At 48.4% G+C, this 20160-nt stretch overlaps 3 protein-coding genes across 3 annotated transcripts; all 3 read right to left on the bottom strand.

Annotated features, from left to right (window-relative positions):
* Window positions 1-3358: 3358 nt before the first annotated feature.
* Window positions 3359-11134, bottom strand: LOC311327093 (vimentin-like; the record flags this gene model as incomplete). The annotated part of the gene is made up of 3 exons (XM_084460116.1): window positions 3359-3637; window positions 10019-10395; window positions 10660-11134. The coding sequence occupies 3 exons, from the start codon at window positions 11132-11134 to the stop codon at window positions 3359-3361; spliced, it is 1131 nt and encodes a 376-aa protein (XP_084316242.1).
* LOC311327052 (glial fibrillary acidic protein-like) lies at window positions 5418-5837 on the bottom strand (the record flags this gene model as incomplete). The annotated part of the gene is made up of 1 exon (XM_084460066.1): window positions 5418-5837. The coding sequence occupies one exon, from the start codon at window positions 5835-5837 to the stop codon at window positions 5418-5420; it is 420 nt and encodes a 139-aa protein (XP_084316192.1).
* Window positions 11135-17125: 5991 nt separating the features above from the next.
* On the bottom strand, window positions 17126-18518 carry LOC311327092 (vimentin-like; the record flags this gene model as incomplete). Its single annotated transcript, XM_084460115.1, has 2 exons — window positions 17126-17781; window positions 18044-18518. 2 exons carry the CDS (start codon window positions 18516-18518, stop codon window positions 17126-17128), a joined length of 1131 nt encoding a protein of 376 aa, XP_084316241.1.
* Window positions 18519-20160: the final 1642 nt, after the last annotated feature.

The raw sequence follows: 20160 nt of genomic DNA, 5'->3' as shown, positions 1-20160 counted from the left end.
CTTTTGACATACCACTCCTACGAACCTAGCACTGGTCCGTGGCATCTAGCTGTTACAGATAGTGACACAAGGGCTACAATGGCCTACATAGACACTACCATTGTCTACCCCTGTAACAAATTACCACATTTCACACACACATACACAGCCCAGCACATACAGAATACTAGGTTTTGACCTAGTCTTGTTCCCATAGACATGCAATACGTGGGAAGAAGCAGCTGTTAAACTCTCTTGGTTAGTGTTGTCACGGTACCAATATTTGACCTGCGATACTATACCAGCCAAAGTATCACGATACCAAGTAGTATCACGATACCGCAGCATTTACATTTTTATTTTATTTTTATGAACGTGCAATGTACAGTACAGTACAGTGTAGAGTGGTGCATGAATAACATGCATTTAACGCATTACATTGTAACTCTACAGGTAAGTAAAATTAAATGGTAAATGGACTGCACTTATATAGCGCTTTTCCACCTTAGCGGCACTCAAAGCGCTTTACAATGGCCTCTCATTCACCCATTCACACACACATTCACACACCAATGGCGGTAGCTGCCATGCAAGGTGCTAACCTGCTCATTGGGAGCAATTTGGGGTTAGGTGTCTTGCTCAAGGACACTTCGACATGTGGACAGTCGGAGCAGGGATTCGAACCACTGACCCTTCGATCACTGAACGACCCGCTCTACCAACTGAGCTACAGCCGCCCCATTAAAGTTGTAGTAGCCTGCTAACCTTGGCTGTCAGGCTAGTAATGTCAACTGCGTGCTACACTGGCTGCACGCTCTGGGACTTAGCCAGACTAGTTCCCAATAGTAAAACTGTCCAATAAAACTTCCAATAAAGAATAAAACATCTCCCTAGCATCCGACCAGCTAACTACAGCTGCTGCCCATTAGCGAGCTAATGTAATCTGATTCAAACAGTTTGTACTCAAACAATATCCATTTTAAACTCAATTAAACTAATTCATTTACACAAATATTTTAATAACTGCTAGCTAGCTACATGACCTGCAACAATGATGCAACGAAACATCGCTAGCTAACATTAGCTAAATGCTTAGATGGGAGGGATCCGGCCATACTCTCTGGCGAGACCACCGGTTCCCGGGTGGGCAGCTGCACTGGAACACAATGCATTAGACTGCTACACCACCACAGACCTCTATAGCAGGGAACTTAAATGTAGCCTTGTCAGGGAAAAAACTTAAATGCAATTCTAGATCTTGCAGCAGGATCTTGGTTAAAACAATGTGATTTAATGCAAATTCAGTTGAATTTCAACCCTGTACTGTGCAGTTATCCATCACAGGTGCAGTGGCATTCTTCCATCACATGCACAGCAAATCCCTAGAATCCTTCACACCAAGAGGGCTGTAGCTAAAAAGCTAAAACTGATCTTTAAAATTTGTATTAGAAATGTCTGCTTTTGACAATACAAAATGTTTATATTTATGTCTGTTTATGATGAGGTAAATACAGTTGGTATTAATAGCCCCAAAATTCACAGTTTATTCCCATTAATTCCTGTTAATTCCCATAAATTCCCGTTAATTCCAATGGAAAGTTTCCAACTTTGAATATTCCCGGAATTTTTCAACCCTACTGGGACCACCACCCCAGTCTGCCACTCCTTTGACACTGCCCCAGACTAAAGAGGCGTGTCATCCAAGACAGCCCCTCAACACCCAGCGCCTTCAGCATTTCTGGACGGATCTCAGCAGTCCCTGGGGCTTTGCCACTGTGGAGTTGTTTGACTACCTCAGTGACCTCCTCCAGGGAAATTGATGATGACCCCCCTTCATCTTCCGGCTCTGCCTCGGTCGTAGAGGGTGGATTTGTCGGGTTCAGGAGTTTCTCAAAGTGCTCCTTCCACCACTTGACGACCTCATCAGTTGAGGTCAGCAGTGTCCCATCCTTGCTGTACACAGCTTGGATCCCCCGCTTCCCCTTCCTGAGGTGTCGATGGTTTTCCAGAAACACCTTGGTGCCAACCGAAGGTCCTTCTCCATGGTTTCTCTGAACTCCTCCCACGCCCACTGCTTTGGATTAATCATGGCCAAGGCCTCAGCCCTCAGGGCCCGTCGATACCCTGCAACTGCCTATGGAATCTCCCAGGCTAACATACCGGAAGGCCTCCTTCTTCAGTCAGACTGCTTCCCTGATCACTGGTGTCCACCATGGTGTCCGACGGTTACCGCCCCTTGAGGTACCTATGGACCTCAGGTCTCAAAACTAGTCCTTAATAAAGTCTTATTTTTATATTCCTTACTTGTGTTCATTTTGTCTGATCCTGCCAGTTAAGTATTTCTCTTCTAACAGTTAGTAGACCTGAGACAGTACATTTGCACAAACCGCTATATCTATCCTATTCTCACCCAGCAAATGTTATTTCATCATATAAAAGGTGGAATTTTTTTTTATTTTCAGTGAAATAGCCCTTTAAAAGAAATGGTCAAGAACAACTATGTACTCAGGTGAAGCTTTATTAAGCAGTACTTGGTAAACATTTATGTAAATGTTAGTAATGTTACATTAAATGATGGGGGATGTTTGAGGAGATAACAGCACAGCAAGTCACAGGTGTTCAACAATGGAAGAGATAGGAGGGTCCACTTCATCCTGGTGGAGTCACGCCAGTGCTGCAAGGAGGGGTTGGTTGGACTTGGAGGAAGGGAGGGAGGGTAAGGTCGGTGAGGCTTGGAAGGGGAGTTTGGGTTGAACGAGGGTTGGGGAGAGTGAAGGTGTTGGAAGGGTGAGGTGAAGGGGGTGGGGGTTAATGAAATGGAGAGTGCAGTATGTAAGGAGGGTGAAGAGTGTGTGGGTAGTTGGTAGAGATGTAGGAAGGTTTGAAAGGTAATGGATAGTGAGGTAGGAGGCTGGATCGTTGGAAAAGTAGGGAGCGAGGGAGGAAGGTAGGTGGGGAGGAAGAGTGGTGGGGAGGGTCAATGGGAAGGTTTGTGTTCAGTGTTGGGGGTCTTAGAAGACTAGTCTGTCTGCTGGATTAAACTGCTCCCTGCCTTGAGACTCTGAGATAGTCCTCTCCTCCACGATGGTGGCTGTAAACAGAAACACAGGACAGATACCACATTTAGGAAAACATGATGATATGCATTCAAGGAGGTCTGGGGACAGAAACCACACCCCCAACCACCTTGCTAGAGCTAAAGACCTCAAATGCATAAAACTAAATGTTTCAGTGTCTCTGAAATGATTTTGTAATACCAGCATTCCATATCGGAACATGTGGACTAAACACACCAGACACACTACTTCCTCCTCTCACTTGGACTCCACCCCCTCCCTACCACTAGGGGCACTCTGCCCTTTGCTGATGGCTCACCTGCTTAGGCCATGCCCAGCCTAATCTCTTCGCCTTCCAGCAGCTTCCTGTAGGTGGCGATCTCTGTGTCCAGCTTCAGCTTGATGTGCAGCAGCTCCTGGTAGTCCTGCAGGTACTTGGACATCTCCAGCTTCGTCTCACAGAGCTGGGCCTCCAGCTGAGCGATGAAGCCCTCCAAACGGCCCACCTTGTCCAGGTGGCTGGCCTCCATGTCCTCCAGCTGCAGCTCCAGCGCTGCGTTGCGGGCCCTCAGGCTCTCGATCTGGTTCTGCAGGTCGGACACCTGGTTGTGGTACACGCTGATCTCTTTCATGCTCTTCATCTGGTCCTCGTGCTTTCCAGCGTGCTCCTTCAGCACCTCGAACTTGCCCTTGTACCACTTCTCCGCCTCCTGGACATTGCTTGCACAAAAGAGGGGAGCCATCAAAAGGTTTGCCACGAAATAATAGGGGATGCAAAAAAAAGGTGCCACAAAAATACTGCCACTAAATAAAGGCAAAGTGCTATTGGGAGCTGGACAGGGTTGGAGGTGGAGCAGGGTGAGGGCTCTGCAGGCCAGCACCACTCAGCAGATGGGGTCTGGGATTGGAGAGGGCTGGAGGTGGAGCAGGGTGAGGGCTCTGCAGGCGGTCACCACTCAGCAGATGGGGTCTAGGATTGGAGAGGGCTGGAGGTGGAGTAGGGTGTGGGCTCTGCAGGCGGTCACCACTCAGCAGAGGGGGTCTGGGAGCTGGAGAGATGAGCAGGAGAAGGAGGGTGGGTGATAATGATCACAGGCGAAAAGCAAAAGGTAGGCACTGCAATGGCATGAAGTTAGCAGGCAAGAGAAAGGCACTACAAATTACGAGCAGCAAAAATAGGCGAGAGGCTATACTTTACCAAACGTAGGTTATGGTAAGATCTGGTGAGGAATGAAGTGCAGACCAGGTTCTTGTAGGGGTTGCAGGTGATTGCAGACGAGGATCAGGTGTGGGGATGAGGGATTAGGAACAGGTGAGCAGAGCCGTGCCGTGGACGAAGGCACCGCTCCTGTCGTTGCGCTTGCGCCAACGTGCTGGGAACCTCGGAGTCCGATTCCAAGCCAGAGAGGTGAGAGGAACGGGAGGGGTTAGGAACGGGAGGGGTTAGCCGAGATGGTATTTTCAGTGAAATAGCCCTTTAAAAGAAATGGTCAAGAACAACTATGTACTCAGGTGAAGCTTTATTAAGCAGTACTTGGTAAACATTTATGTAAATGTTAGTAATGTTACATTAAATGATGGGGGATGTTTGAGGAGATAACAGCACAGCAAGTCACAGGTGTTCAATAATGGAAGAGATAGGAGGGTCCACTTCATCCTGGTGGAGTCACGCCAGTGCTGCAAGGAGGGGTTGGTTGGACTTGGAGGAAGGGAGGGAAGGTAAGGTCGGTGAGGCTTGGAAGGGGAGTTTGGGTTGAACGAGGGTTGGGGAGAGTGAAGGTGTTGGAAGGGTGAGGTGAAGGGGGTGGGGGTTAATGAAATGGAGAGTGCAGTATGTAAGGAGGGTGAAGAGTGTGTGGGTAGTTGGTAGAGATGTAGGAAGGTTTGAAAGGTAATGGATAGTGAGGTAGGAGGCTGGATCGTTGGAAAAGTAGGGAGCGAGGGAGGAAGGTAGGTGGGGAGGAAGAGTGGTGGGGAGGGTCAATGGGAAGGTTTGTGTTCAGTGTTGGGGGTCTTAGAAGACTAGTCTGTCTGCTGGATTAAACTGCTCCCTGCCTTGAGACTCTGAGATAGTCCTCTCCTCCACGATGGTGGCTGTAAACAGAAACACAGGACAGATACCACATTTAGGAAAACATGATGATATGCATTCAAGGAGGTCTGGGGACAGAAACCACACCCCCAACCACCTTGCTAGAGCTAAAGACCTCAAATGCATAAAACTAAATGTTTCAGTGTCTCTGAAATGATTTTGTAATACCAGCATTCCATATCGGGACATGTGGACTAAACACACCAGACACACTACTTCCTCCTCTCACTTGGACTCCACCCCCTCCCTACCACTAGGGGCACTCTGCCCTTTGCTGATGGCTCACCTGCTTAGGCCATGCCCAGCCTAATCTCTTCGCCTTCCAGCAGCTTCCTGTAGGTGGCGATCTCTGTGTCCAGCTTCAGCTTGATGTGCAGCAGCTCCTGGTAGTCCTGCAGGTACTTGGACATCTCCAGCTTCGTCTCACAGAGCTGGGCCTCCAGCTGAGCGATGAAGCCCTCCAAACGGCCCACCTTGTCCAGGTGGCTGGCCTCCATGTCCTCCAGCTGCAGCTCCAGCGCTGCGTTGCGGGCCCTCAGGCTCTCGATCTGGTTCTGCAGGTCGGACACCTGGTTGTGGTACACGCTGATCTCTTTCATGCTCTTCATCTGGTCCTCGTGCTTTCCAGCGTGCTCCTTCAGCACCTCGAACTTGCCCTTGTACCACTTCTCCGCCTCCTGGACATTGCTTGCACAAAAGAGGGGAGCCATCAAAAGGTTTGCCACGAAATAATAGGGGATGCAAAAAAAAGGTGCCACAAAAATACTGCCACTAAATAAAGGCAAAGTGCTATTGGGAGCTGGACAGGGTTGGAGGTGGAGCAGGGTGAGGGCTCTGCAGGCCAGCACCACTCAGCAGATGGGGTCTGGGATTGGAGAGGGCTGGAGGTGGAGCAGGGTGAGGGCTCTGCAGGCGGTCACCACTCAGCAGATGGGGTCTAGGATTGGAGAGGGCTGGAGGTGGAGTAGGGTGTGGGCTCTGCAGGCGGTCACCACTCAGCAGAGGGGGTCTGGGAGCTGGAGAGATGAGCAGGAGAAGGAGGGTGGGTGATAATGATCACAGGCGAAAAGCAAAAGGTAGGCACTGCAATGGCATGAAGTTAGCAGGCAAGAGAAAGGCACTACAAATTACGAGCAGCAAAAATAGGCGAGAGGCTATACTTTACCAAACGTAGGTTATGGTAAGATCTGGTGAGGAATGAAGTGCAGACCAGGTTCTTGTAGGGGTTGCAGGTGATTGCAGACGAGGATCAGGTGTGGGGATGAGGGATTAGGAACAGGTGAGCAGAGCCGTGCCGTGGACGAAGGCACCGCTCCTGTCGTTGCGCTTGCGCCAACGTGCTGGGAACCTCGGAGTCCGATTCCAAGCCAGAGAGGTGAGAGGAACGGGAGGGGTTAGGAACGGGAGGGGTTAGCCGAGATGGTAGAGTCTCCAGGAGACGGGGAACGGGAGCAACCGTTAGCTGGGGGAAACTCCGGGGAACTGGAACCCCCTTTGTCCGGTCCGAGGTGGCGCGCCGATGAGCGCGTAGTGGTAGAGGAGAGAGATGGATGTGGAGGTGAGGACGGGCGAGCCGTAACAGCTGTCTATTGTTTAAATGATGAAAGAAGCACTGGACACCAGATTTCAATAGATCTAGAAAGTTTACTGATAATTAACACTTCTATTTGCATCACCAATTTCTCGAGGCTCTAGGCCTATACATTCTCCAAACCATAAATGCCCCTGCAGTGTCCAGTCACAGATTAGTAGATACGTTGATTGGATGGGCTAAGATGGAGTGATAGCAGATGTACAGTACAGTATTTTGTTGTTGTCCAGACTGCTCCAATGGGTATCAGATGTCAGAACTAGTCCTTAAAGGTATGATATGTTATATGTGGATTATTTCCCCCATCTAGTGTCTAAAGATAAGAACTGCAACAACACAACTTATTGGTTGCCAGGTTATCACAATCAAGTATTTCAGAGTGCCATGTAATAAGTTACGTTAGATGCTGTAGTGTGGACGATAGCGATAGCTAGTTAGCTAGCTTACCGGTCTAGTAGAAAAGTAACCCTTCTCAGGAACTGTGAGTGCGCTGATGACGTAGCATCTGCTACCACAGTCCTTTCTACCACCATAGGAAATTTTGACTTTTAAATAGTTGCGAAGTTGGCGGCGCTTGGCGCTCATATTTAAAAGTGTCAAATAAACATTTCAAAGCCACTCACCAAAGCAGAAACGCCTATTCTAACAAACGATGGGTTTTGAAAGCTTGTTACCGTTAAGTGATCTTTTTAACCGGTTTTTGTGGCATCGTTACTATTTTTCGAGGTAGTTTTGAGGATTTCCGACCAGATGGGGCGCTGTCCGCTATGTGGAGTTGTATGGCAGTTGAAGAAGACTACCTCGAAAAATAATGACGATTATATATACCTATACGATAATAGTACCTGGCAACCCAGCGCGCAGTACCAACGCTGTAATACTATTGGCTGGTATGATATCAACAGAATGTCATTGTCGGGCGTCAAAATTTCATAATGTAATAATTTCAGACAAAATATATTTTTTTATGGAAAATAAATAATTTTACTCTGCAGCCTTCGCAAAGCCCTATGGATGTATTATTTTGGAAAATGTTTTTATTTTAATCCACATATAACATATTATACCTTTAATAAAGTCTTATTTTTATATTCCTTCCTTGTGTTCATTTTGTCTGATCCTTCCAGTTTAGTATGTTTCTCTTCTAACAGTAGGTAGAGTTGAGATGGTAGATTCACTCAAACTGCTATAACTATCTTATTCTCACCCACCAAATATTATTTCATCATATAAAAGGTGGAAAACAAAATGATTTTGAGTGAAATAGCCCTTTAAAAAGAAACAGACAAGAACAACTATATGCACTCATGTCAAGCTTTATTAAGCAGTACTTGGTAAACATTTATGTAAACGTTACAGTTATGTTACATTAAATGGATGGGGTTGTTGGTGTAGTGTGTGGGGGGGGGGGGGTTGAGGAGATAACTATCATAGCACAGCAAGTCACAGGTGTTCAACAATGGAGGAGATAGGAGTTGTCCTGTCTGGGTCACGCCAGTGCTGTAAAGAGGGGTTGGTTGGACTTGGAGGAAGGGAGGGAGGGTGAGGTCAGTGAGGCTTGGAATGGGAGTTTGGGTTGGACGAGGGTTGGGGGAGAGAAGGTGTTGGAAGGGTGGGGTAAAGGGGAAGAGGGTGGGGGTTAATGAAACGGAGAGTGCGGTAGGTAAGGTTCGTGAGGAGAAAGTGTGGGTAGTTGGTAGAGATGTAGGAAGGCTTGGAAGGTAATGGATAGTGAGGTAGGAGGATGGATCGATGGAAAAGTAGGGAGGGAGGAAGGTAGGTGGGGAGGGAGAGGGGTGGGGGGGTCAATGGGAAGGTTTGTGTTCATTGTTGGGGGTCTCAGAAGACTAGTCTGATGGTCCTCTCCTCCATGATGGTGGCTGTAGACAGAAACACAGGACAGATACCACATTTAGGAAAACATGATGATATGCATTCAAGGAGGTCTGGGGGCAGAAACCACACCCCCAACCACCTCGCTAGAGTGTCTATTTTAGAGGGCAGGGGTTCATACTAGAAAGGTCATGAAAACTCAAGCATGTAGTTTAAAATAAAACCGCAGGTAGAATGTTCTTATGAAGGTCACTAGGTCAGGTTACCTTTGGGTCTGAAGCTCCCCTCTGTCTGGAATGAATTTTAAAGACCTGAAATGCATAAAACAAAATGTTTCAGAGTGTCTCAAAGGATTTAGTAATACCAGCATTCCAGATCGGAACATGTGGACTAAACACACCAGACACACAAGGGCTTAGTTCAAACGGCAGGTCTTAATGCTCAATTCCGATTTTTTACACAGATCCGATTTTTTTGTTTAGCTATTCACATGACATTTTAAATGTAACCTATATTTGACTGCCGTGGGAACAGCCCACGGCCCCGAACAGACCCGCATGCGCAGAAGAACAATAACAAAGACGTCAGGACGTCACGCGCAGCGCACTGTTTACGGAAGTAACGTTAACCATGGATAATGTTCTATTAATACATCCATGATAACGTTACAACCACAACTGAAGTTAGCCTTTACTATGGGTTGATTTTCAAGTAGGCTATTTGTGCAGTGGAAGCCGGCGACGGTATGAGCAAATGGTAATGAGAAGAGAGGAGTAGGATCGTCTTGTGACGTGCAGTATGCCGCACAAGCACACCACAGTGGAATGCTTCACGAATTTGCAGGTCACCGCTCTAGAGACGTAAAAGTAGCATTAAACACGACATGACTGTTCAGACGGCGGGTCCGTTGTAAAACATCAGACATGTATCCGATATAATACCACCTCTGAAAGCGACAGGTTGGATTTAAAAAAAAAAAACTTAATGTGACTTGCGCTGTTCAGACAGTCGTGAAAAAATCTGACCTGAGTCTGTATATAGGCAAAAAGGCCGGATTTAGGTCACATTTCACTGCCGTGTGAACTAAGCCTACTTACCCCTCTCACTCGGACTCCACACCCTTCCCACGACTAGGGGCACTCTACCCTTTGTTGCCCTCCCCAACCACCCACCTACAGGCTCACCTGCTCAGGCCATGCCCAGCCTAATCTCCTCGCCTTCCAGCAGCTTCCTGTAGGTGGCGATCTCTGTGTCCAGCTTCAGCTTGATGTGCAGCAGCTCCTGGTAGTCCAGCAGGTACTTGGACATCTCCAGCTTCGTCTCACAGAGCTGGGCCTCCAGCTGAGCGATGACACCCTCCAGACCGCCCACCTTGTCCAGGTGGCTGGCCTCCATGTCCTCCAGCTGCAGCTCCAGCGCTGCGTTGCGGGCCCTCAGGCTCTCGATCTGGCTCTGCAGGTGAGACACCTGGTTGGAGTACACGCTGATCTCCTCTTTCATGCTCTTCATCTGGTCCTCGTGCTTTCCGGCGTGCTCCTTCAGCGTCTCGAACTTGCCCTTGTACCACTTCTCTGCCTCCTGGACATTGCGTGCAGCCACGGCCTCAATCTCTGCCCGCATGTTGCGCAGGTAGGCGGCCAGGTCAGGGCGGTCGCCATCCAGCTCAGCTGTGACCTTGGAGTCCTCAATCTGCTTCAGGAGGTCGGCCACCTCCTCATCATGGAGCTTCTTCAGGAACTCAATCTCAGCCACCAGCTGCTCCACCCTCTTCTCAAGCTCCGCCTTCTGCAATGTGGCATTGTCAACGTCCTGACGGAACTCCCTCAGGATCAGTTCTGCCTCCTCTGTGGAAGGGGGGAGGGGCAAGAGAAGGGAGAAATGGGAGGGAGAGATTTCTCTTTTTTAAGTTTGGTATCTACAGGTAGGTGCACATCTTCCAATAAAGGAAGTAGGGCAGGTTATTTCAACCAACCTTTGTCATTCTATATCTTATACAAAATATGTATGTATGAAATATGTCCTTCGATGAGATCTTACAATCTGAATATTTTCAGTATTGGACCACCTCCGTCATTGATTTCTACAGAACTTAATTTCCTCAACCCTACCTTTGAGCGCCAGCTCCTCTTCCAGCTTGAGCCGCCAGACCTCCACCTCCTCCTCGATGTAGCCCCTCTCAATGTCCGCGGCGCCCTTCTCGTTGGTCAGGGACTCGATCAGATCCCTCATCTCCTTGAACTTCAGCTCGTACTCTCCTCCGATGCCGGTGGGGCCTCCCTTGAAGCGTCCCTGGAGGGTGGCCAGCTCTGCCTGCAGGGCGGCGTTCTTCTGTTCCAGTGCCTGGACCTTCCCGATGTAGCCAGCGAACCTCACGTTCAGCTCCTGCATCTCCTCCTTCTCGTTGGCGTGGTGCTGGTGTATCTCCGTGCCAACCTCCACCGCGCCGCCCTGGTAACCGGACTGACCACGGCTGTTGAAGGAGGAGCTACGGCAGCGGGACGGAGACAGACTCTGGACACGCATCCTGCTGGACGATGACCCGCTCACCTGCAGCGTCTTCTGGGAATAGGAGGATCCTTTCATATTGCCGGTGTGTGTTGAGGTCTACAGCTGGTCCTGTGAAGGCTGCTTCCTTAAAGTAGATCCACCAGAGAGAGAAGCTTCTTGCTGTTATTGCTGCTGCTGCTTGTTGTTCCCCCACCTTGCAAACTGACACTGAAACTGTCTCAGATCGCCCAGGCCGGCTTTTAAAGGCCCACAAAGAATGTCGCGGAATGTTTGTGTGTGTGTGTGTGTGTGTGTGAGAGAGAGAGAGAGATAGAGAGAGAGAGCACATGGCCCGGACTTCATGGAAGTTGAATGAGGGTCATCCGGTCCGGTCCAGTGAGGCAGTGAGCTGCAGATTCCTGGAGGCCTCTCGTCATGTTCTCTGAGATGAACAGCATATCACCGGCAGTCGCAAATTAGCTGAGGTCACTAAGTTCTTCAGTTTGTGTGATGTTTTTGAACAGTAAAATGAAAAATTGTATATCACACCATGACCATATATCTTTAAAAACACTACTAGCAAGAATATGTAAATTAATATAACACCAAGGTGCCACGAGGGGATTGTCTTATCCGACTAAGAAGCAGTGCATTTATTTTACCTTTCTCAGTATAGAACTCTACTAACCACTCCTTTACTCACCTGATATCATGGCAACATCGTCAGGGGTGTAATGATAACTGACATGTCCTACTCAAGTAGAAATACTATTACGCCAATGACATTTTACTTAAGTAGAAGTAAAACTTTAATAAAATAGATATTTTATTTTATGATGATCAGTAAGCTGTGTTAGCTTTTGCCAGCCGATCAAAGGTGTGCCGAGGGGTGTGGCGGTGGATGCAGCGCCTGCTGGAACTTTGGAGACTATGGACTGTGTGTTCAAGGTTCCTTTATTCGTACCCAAAGGTAAATTTGTTGTGCAGATAGGAGACTCAGCAATCGAGAGTTAAAAACAATACAGATTCATAAAACATAAAAACAAAAGAAAAACCTTAAAATATAGTCTAACTTAAGAACCAGAACTCCTGTGATGGTCAGGACAAAATTCTTCTACACCCACTCCTTCAAAGGCTTAAAATGCCATTCATGGGCGTCTCGTGCCAGCTTTGTTTAGAAGTGCAGTGGCTGCAGGATCAAAAGTATTTCTGTATCATGTTGTTCTCCACCTAGGGGCCACAAACCAACTGCCAGAGGGAAGGAGCTGTGTAAGGAATAGGAGCTGTCTTGGAGAATAGATAGAGCTGGCCTTACACTGCAGCTGTGTGGAGTAAAGATCTTATAGGTTGAGTTTAAACTCACCTATAAGCTTGCTAGCCCACCTGACAATTTGGTTGAGAGATTGGTTGGTTGGTTTTGCAGTGACAGGTTACCAAACCATGACAGAAGGGAAAAAGAAAAGATTGATTCGATTATCGCCCGGTAAAAGTCATCATAAAACACCCGGTAAAAGTCATCATAGTTTCATCAATGTGGAAACGGACAGTTTTCTGAGAAACGCTGCTGTCCCTTCTCACACACTGCCTCACCTCTTTTCAAAGGTCAACTTAGAATCTATGACTGTCCACAGATACTGCACTTTTAGCATAAATTGAAGCATGGGCTCAAAAATCTATGATCACATCCTTTGTTTTGGATGTGTTTAGCTCCAAGAAAGATTTGTCACACCAAGTGACAAACTCATCAATGACAGAGCCGTGGCTGGTCTCCTTGTCATGTAGCAGACTTAGAATGACTATCATCTGCTGATTTCAATATGGTCCTGTTCTCCTGCTTACGTTGGCACATGTTTGTGTACAAAATATAACATAGGGTGATAGAACACAGCCCTGGAAGAAGAGCATTATGAATCTGATATTTACTTTCACTGTTTGCGTTCTATTTGTCAGAAAATCCACTATCCAGCCCACCAGATTGTGACTCAACTGGATGTGTGTGGCAGTGACTGTTCCCTCTTGTGAATGTGGTTGTGGCCAATGTCTTCACCTACTCCTTACCTAACCTTAACCACTCACTTTTTGGGAGAGTCCTGTACTGTGGCCCCGCAGATAGACCTTACTTGGAGAGACCAGAAGCCCTTCACCCTGAAGCTCACACATGGATGTGGCATTTCCAATTAAAGTTGCTCACCCAGCGCATATGGCGAAAAAGTTATATGAATCCTACGTCCGGAGTCAACTGCACATGCGCAGTAGTGTTTTTCTTGGCTCCACCTATCCCTTTTTTTTGGCTGGTCCAGGTCCAACAGCCAGGCCAGTCCTACAAACACGAATGTCTGTGACTGACTGACTGGCTGACTGATGAAGTTACACCATTAGTCGAATTTCGCACACGTGATAAAGTTACATCATTGGTCTTCCAGAAGTGTGTTTCACCAAGGGCATGTTCAATCTTAAAAAGGCGTGGACCGTTTATTTTTTCCTGTGGTTGAAAGACTTGTTTCCGCGAAATGGTGTGAAACGGTGTACAATGGGCTTCATGGTGTTTTCTTTTGTTTAGTGGGTGTGTCACAGGTGTTGCCCAATCAGCAGTAACATGTAGGCTATATAAGCCTTGCCATATTAAAGAGTCGGTATGCACAATGGATCCAGTTAAATACACAACAGGATGCGCTACCAATGAATTAAACACAAAATAGGGCATTTTGATAGACATTCAGGTAGGAAATGACTATCAGAATGCCATATTATCCATTATTGTGCTTAAACCATGGATCTGTCGACATCCTACCTGACAGGATGTGCTACACACAATCAGATGGGTCATAGGACATTCTGATCTGATATTTTCTACATGATAGGATGTCTCTGTCTCAGCCTGCAGGTGCTGCTGCCACCTGGACAGACCGTGACAGGGACGGATTTTTTATTAATTTACTTAGAAAATGTGAAATTAATTTACATTTAATTTTAACATAAAATACTGATCCAAGCCGCCAGTCAATAGAAATACTGCTCCAAATAGAACCCTGCCCCAAGTGTTCCATCTGCCTACTATATAATTATTTTGCCTGCTCATCAGCTGCTAGTTAGTGCGGCTGCCCTGATACAAACACTGAACTATTACATCGCGCCAGCCTACTCTAGAATTCTTTTGCCGCTGCTCAGCTTTGACCAACATTATTGCATTTTATTGTCCACCCAATGGTAGTAGCTAGTTAGCTAGCAAACAATACCTAAACCATGCAAGGAATAATTTGTTCATCCCTGATGGGTCAGATTTGTTGAGTCCTCTTGCATGCTGCTGTCTGTTAGGTTTGGTTAGTAACGGGCCGCTCACACGCTTGCGTTTGATGCGTCAACATTGACAGATGCCATTCACTTTCAATGGCTGCAGCCGAATGGCATTCTGGTGCCGTTGTTGTCCCGGTGCGTTGCTTTGCCTGTGTTGCTAGCGTCGAAAGTTGAGAAATGTTCAACTTTCAGATGCGTTGCTGGAGCTGCCGACCAATCAGATGTCTTGATGGAGAAAGACGTCATCGCAAGGCGGGATTTTCACATTTTTCGATACCAAGATGGAGGATAATCGCTGTTTATTTGCAGGATAGGATGTACCCAATACCTGCGGGCACCACGTTCACATTGCCTCAACCACAATGCATAGACGATCGCCACACGTTCGACCAGATTAGCATCCATGACAGCACTAAACGAAAAACCGGGTGGGTTTTCAAAATAGTGCGCGCTAGCAGGTTCGGAGAATCAACTGGCTGTTGCGAGTGCAGTATCGGACAATGTGATTGGTTGTTGTTGCGTGTGGCAGACACGCCTTCCGCCATACGTTGACGGACAGGCATCAAACGCAAGCGTGTGAGCGCAGTGTAAGACCCAGGAGACAAGCAATGGAGGAGGCGGATGAACAGGTTTTCAAGCCCAGAGGGGCGGTTTAATGGAACAAAAGAGGGGAGCCACAAAAAGGTTTGCCACAAAATAATAGGGGATGCAAAAAATAGGTGCCACAAAAATACTGCCACTAAATAAAGGCAAAGTGCTATTGGGAGCTGGAGAGGGTTGGAGGTGGAGCAGGATGAGGGCTCTGCAGGCTGGCACGAATATTTTTATATTCCTTCCTTGTGTTCATTTTGTCTGATCCTGCCAGTTTAATGTTTCTCTTCTAACAGTAGGTAGAGTTGAGATAGTACTTTCACACAAACTGCTATAACTATCTTATTCTCACCAAATATTATTATTTCATCATATAAAAGGTGGAAAACAAAAAAAATGATTTTGAGTGAAATAGCCCTTTAAAAAGAAAAAGACAAGAACAACTATATGCACTCATGTCAAGCTTTATTAAGCAGTACTTGGTAAACATTTATGTAAACGTTACAGTTATGTTACATTAAATTGATGGGGTTGTTGGTGTAGTGTGTGGGGGGGGGTGTTGAGGAGATAACTATCATAGCACAGCAAGTCACAGGTGTTCAACAATGGAGGAGATAGGAGGGACAACTTTGTCCTGTCTGGGTCACGCCAGTGCTTGGTTGGTTGGACTTGGAGGAAGGGAGGGTGAGGTTGGTGAGGCTTGGAAGGGGAGTTTGGGTTGGACGAGGGTTGGGGAGAGAGAATGTGTTGGAAGGGTGGGGTAAAGGGGAAGAGGGTGGGGGTTAATGAAATGGAGAGTACGGTAGGTAAGGTGAGGAGAAAGTGTGGGTAGTTGGTAGAGATGTAGGAAGGCTTGAAAGGTAATGGATAGTGAGGTAGGAGGTTGGATCGATGGAAAAGTAGGGAGGGAGGGAGGAAGGTAGGTGGGGAGGGTAAGAGGGGTGGGGGGGTCAATGGGAAGGTTTGTGTTCAGTGTTGGGGGTCTCAGAAGACTAGTCTGTCTGCTGGATTAAGCTGCTCCCCGCCTTGAGACTCTGAGATGGTCCTCTCCTCCACGATGGTGGCTGTAAACAGAAACACAGGACAGATACCACATTTAGGAAAACATGATGATGTTGCATTCAAGGAGATCTGGGGCAGAAACCACACCCCCAACCACCTTGCTAGAGTGTCTATTTTAGAGGGCAGTCATGAAAACTCAAGCATGTAGTTTAAAATAAAACCACAGGTAGAATGTTCTTATGAAGGTCACTAGGTCAGGTTACTGTACCTTTGGGTCTGAAGCTCCCCTCTGTCTGGAATGAATTTTAAAGACCTGAAATGCATAAAACAAAATGTTTCAGTGTCTCTCAAAGGATTTAGTTATACCACTATTCCAGATCGGAACATGTGGACTAAACACACCAGACACACAAGGGCTTAGTTCAAACGGCAGGTCTTAATGCTCAATTCCGATTTTTTACACAGATCCGATTTTTTTGTTTAGCTATTCACTAGACATTTTAAATGTAACCTATATTTGACATATATTTGACTGCCGTGTGAACAGCCCACGGCCCTGAACAGACCCGCATGCGCAGAAGAACAACAACAAAGACGTCAGGACGTCACGCGCAGCGCACTGTTTACAGAGGTAACGTTAACCATGGATAATGTTCTATTAATACCTCCATGATAACGTTACAACCACAACTGAAGTTAGCCTTTACTACGGGTTGATTTTCAAGTAGGGTATTTGTGCAGTGGAAGCCGGCGACGGTATGAGCAAATGGTAACGAGAAGAAGGATGAGGATCGTCTTGTGACGTGCAGTATGCCGCACAAGCACACCACAGTGGAACGCTTCACGAAGTTGCAAGTCACCGCTCTAGAGACGTAAAAGTAGCATTAAACACGACATGATTGTTCAGACGGCGGGCGCGTTGCAAAACATCAGACATGTATCCGATATAATACCACCTCTGAAAGCGACCCAGGTTGGATTAAAAAAAAAAAAAAAGATTTCATGTTCAGACGGTCGTGAACCGCTGTTCAGACGGTCGTGAAAAAATCTGACCTGAGTCGCATATAGGCAAAAGATCAAAGATCGGATTTGGGTCACGTTTCACTGCCATGTGAACTAAGCCTACTTACCCCTCTTACTCGGACTCCACCCCCTCCCTACCACTAGGGGCACTCTGCCCTTTGCTGATGGCTCACCTGCTCAGGCCATGCCCAGCCTAATCTCCTCGCCTTCCAGCAGCTTCCTGTAGGTGGCGATCTCTGTGTCCAGCTTCAGCTTGATGTGCAGCAGCTCCTGGTAGTCCAGCAGGTACTTGGACATCTCCAGCTTCGTCTCACAGAGCTGGGCCTCCAGCTGAGCGATGACGCCCTCCAGACCGCCCACCTTGTCCAGGTGGCTGGCCTCCATGTCCTCCAGCTGCAGCTCCAGCGCTGCGTTGCGGGCCCTCAGGCTCTCGATCTGGCTCTGCAGGTCAGACACCTGGTTGGAGTACACGCTGATCTCCTCTTTCATGCTCTTCATCTGGTCCTCGTGCTTTCCGGCATGCTCCTTCAGCGTCTCGAACTTGCCCTTGTACCACTTCTCTGCCTCCTGGACATTGCGTGCAGCCACGGCCTCAATCTCTGCCCGCATGTTGCGCAGGTAGGCGGCCAGGTCAGGGCGGTCGCCATCCAGCTCAGCTGTGACCTTGGAGTCCTCGATCTGCTTCAGGAGGTCGGCCACCTCCTCATCATGGAGCTTCTTCAGGAACTCAATCTCAGCCACCAGCTGCTCCACCCTCTTCTCAAGCTCCGCCTTCTGCAATGTGGCATTGTCAACGTCCTGACGGAACTCCCTCAGGATCAGTTCTGCCTCCTCTGTGGAAGGGGGGAGGGGCAAGAGAAGGGAGAAATGGGAGGGAGAGATTTCTCTTTTTTAAGTGGTATCTACAGGTAGGTGGACATCTTCCAATAAAGGAAGTAGGGCAGGTTATTTCAACCAACCTTTGTCATTCTATATCTTATACAAAATATGTATGTATGAAATATGTCCTTCGATGAGATCTTACAATCTGAATATTTTCAGTATTGGACCACCTCCGTCATTGATTTCTACAGAACTTAATTTCCTCAAACCTACCTTTGAGCGCCAGCTCCTCTTCCAGCCTGAGCCGCCAGACCTCCACCTCCTCCTCGATGTAGCCCCTCTCAATGTCCGCGGAGCCCTTCTCATTGGTCAGGGACTCGATCAGATCCCTCATCTCCTTGAACTTCAGCTCGTACTCTTCTCCGATGCCGGTGGGGCCTCCCTTGAAGCGTCCCTGGAGGGCGGCCAGCTCCACCTGCAGGGCGGCGTTCTTCTGTTCCAGTGCCTGGACCTTCTCGATGTAGCCAGCGAACCTCACGTTCAGCTCCTGCATCTCCTCCTTCTCGTTGGCGTGGTGCTGGTGTATCTCCGTGCCGACCTCCACCGCGCCGCCCTGGTAACCGGAGCGACCGCGGCTGTTGAAGGAGGAGCTACGGCAGCGGGACGGAGACGGACTCTGGACACGCATCCTGCTGGACGATGACCCGCTCACTTGCAGCGTCTTCTGGGAATAAGAGGATCCTTTCATATTGCCGGTGTGTGTTGGTGTGTGTTGAGGTCTACAGCTGGTCCTGTGAAGGCTGCTTCCTTAAAGTAGATCCACCAGTGAGAAGTTTCTTGTTGCTGCTGCTGCTTGTTGTTCCGCCACCTTGCAAACTGACACTGTCTCAGATCGCACAGGCCGGCTTTTAAAGGCCCACGAAGAATGTGGCGGACTCCCTTGAAAGCCTGGCAGGGCTTTGACATGTTTTAAATATGGACGATGACAGTACTGCAGAGTCGTCCGCCGCCTCTGTTGCCAGCGTCCGGGCGGAAGGTACCGGCTCGGCCCTCGCGGCCTGGTGTGACATAGTGATCCGAGCATTTATGACTGATATTCATCACTCCTCGTCACTCACCTAGGACACTGCAAAGACCGGGGGGGGGGGGGGGGGGCAGGGAGGAGGGGCAGGGAGGGACGGATTGAAGGGGGAGGTAAAGACTGGCAAGGGAGGCATGGAGGGAGTGAGGGGTGAGGCAGACGGGGTGCGGTTCGTCATAGGGAAACATCGGCCTTGAGTGTGTAGGGGGGGGGGGGGGGGCAGTGAGGAGGGAGGGGCTGGGGAAACACTGGCACTGTGCTTTGGCAGCAGGTTTTCCATCGCCCCCCCCCCCCCCCCTCTCACCCCCAGGCACATGAATCATGATGTCAAGAAAACAGGAGAGACATTCTTCAGGCTATTACCCCTCTCCAGAAATACCCCGAGACTCCACCAGGGAATGTGGAGCAGGAGAGCAAGCAGCAGCCTAACCCTAACCCTCCTGTTTAAGGACCACTCTCATTACATCACTATGCCAGGTACACGACCAGTGGTGCTATTATAGTATCTTATCTCTATCTTATGAGATCTTAAGACATACTATGCCTGTCTTTGAGAAGGGTATCTCAACTTCTGTATGCAGGGCAGTTCAACCTTAGGTCTGACCAGTAGTTATCACTATGAGTGCAATGAGGACCACCCAGTGTTATGATTTGAACAGTGTGTGTGTGTGTGTGTGTTTGTCTTAGTCTTAATCACTATATGGGGACCTTTTCTTGTGTGTTTAATTGTCTACTTTTGTGTAGATGTGTGCACGTCTATGTGTGTGTATATGTTTCTGCCTGTGTTTGTGTGTTTGTGCGCGCGCCTGCCTGCCTGTGTGTGTTTGTGCCTGCCTGTGTGTGTGTGCCTGCCTGTGTGTGTCTGTCTGCCTGTTTGTGTGTGTGTGCCTGCCTGCCTGTGTGTGTGTGTGCCTGCCTGTGTGTGTCTGCCTGCCTGTGTGTTTGTGTGTGTCTGCCTGCCTGTGTTTGTGTGCCAGCCTGTGTGTGTGTGCCTACCTGTGTGTGTCTGTCTGCCTGTTTGTGTGTGTGTGCCTGCCTGCCTGTGTGTGTGCCTGCCTGTGTGTGTCTGCCTGCCTGTGTGTTTGTGTGTGTCTGCCTGCCTGTGTGTGTGTGCCTGCCTGTGTGTGTGTTTGTGTGTGTGTGTGCCTGCCTGTGTGTTTGTGTGTGTGTGCCTGCCTGTGTGTGTGTGTGTGCCTCCCTGTGGGTGTGTTTGTGTGTGTGTGTGTGTGCCTGCCTGTGTGTGTGTGTGTGTGTGCCTGCCTGTGTGTGTGTGCCTGCCTGTGGGTGTGCGTCCCCAGCCTCAGTTCCC

The sequence above is a fragment of the Borostomias antarcticus genome (genome assembly GCF_949987555.1).
Source record: "Borostomias antarcticus genome assembly, chromosome: 30".
NCBI lineage: Eukaryota > Metazoa > Chordata > Actinopteri > Stomiiformes > Stomiidae > Borostomias > Borostomias antarcticus.
This window is presented reverse-complemented; position numbering and strand designations above follow the sequence as displayed.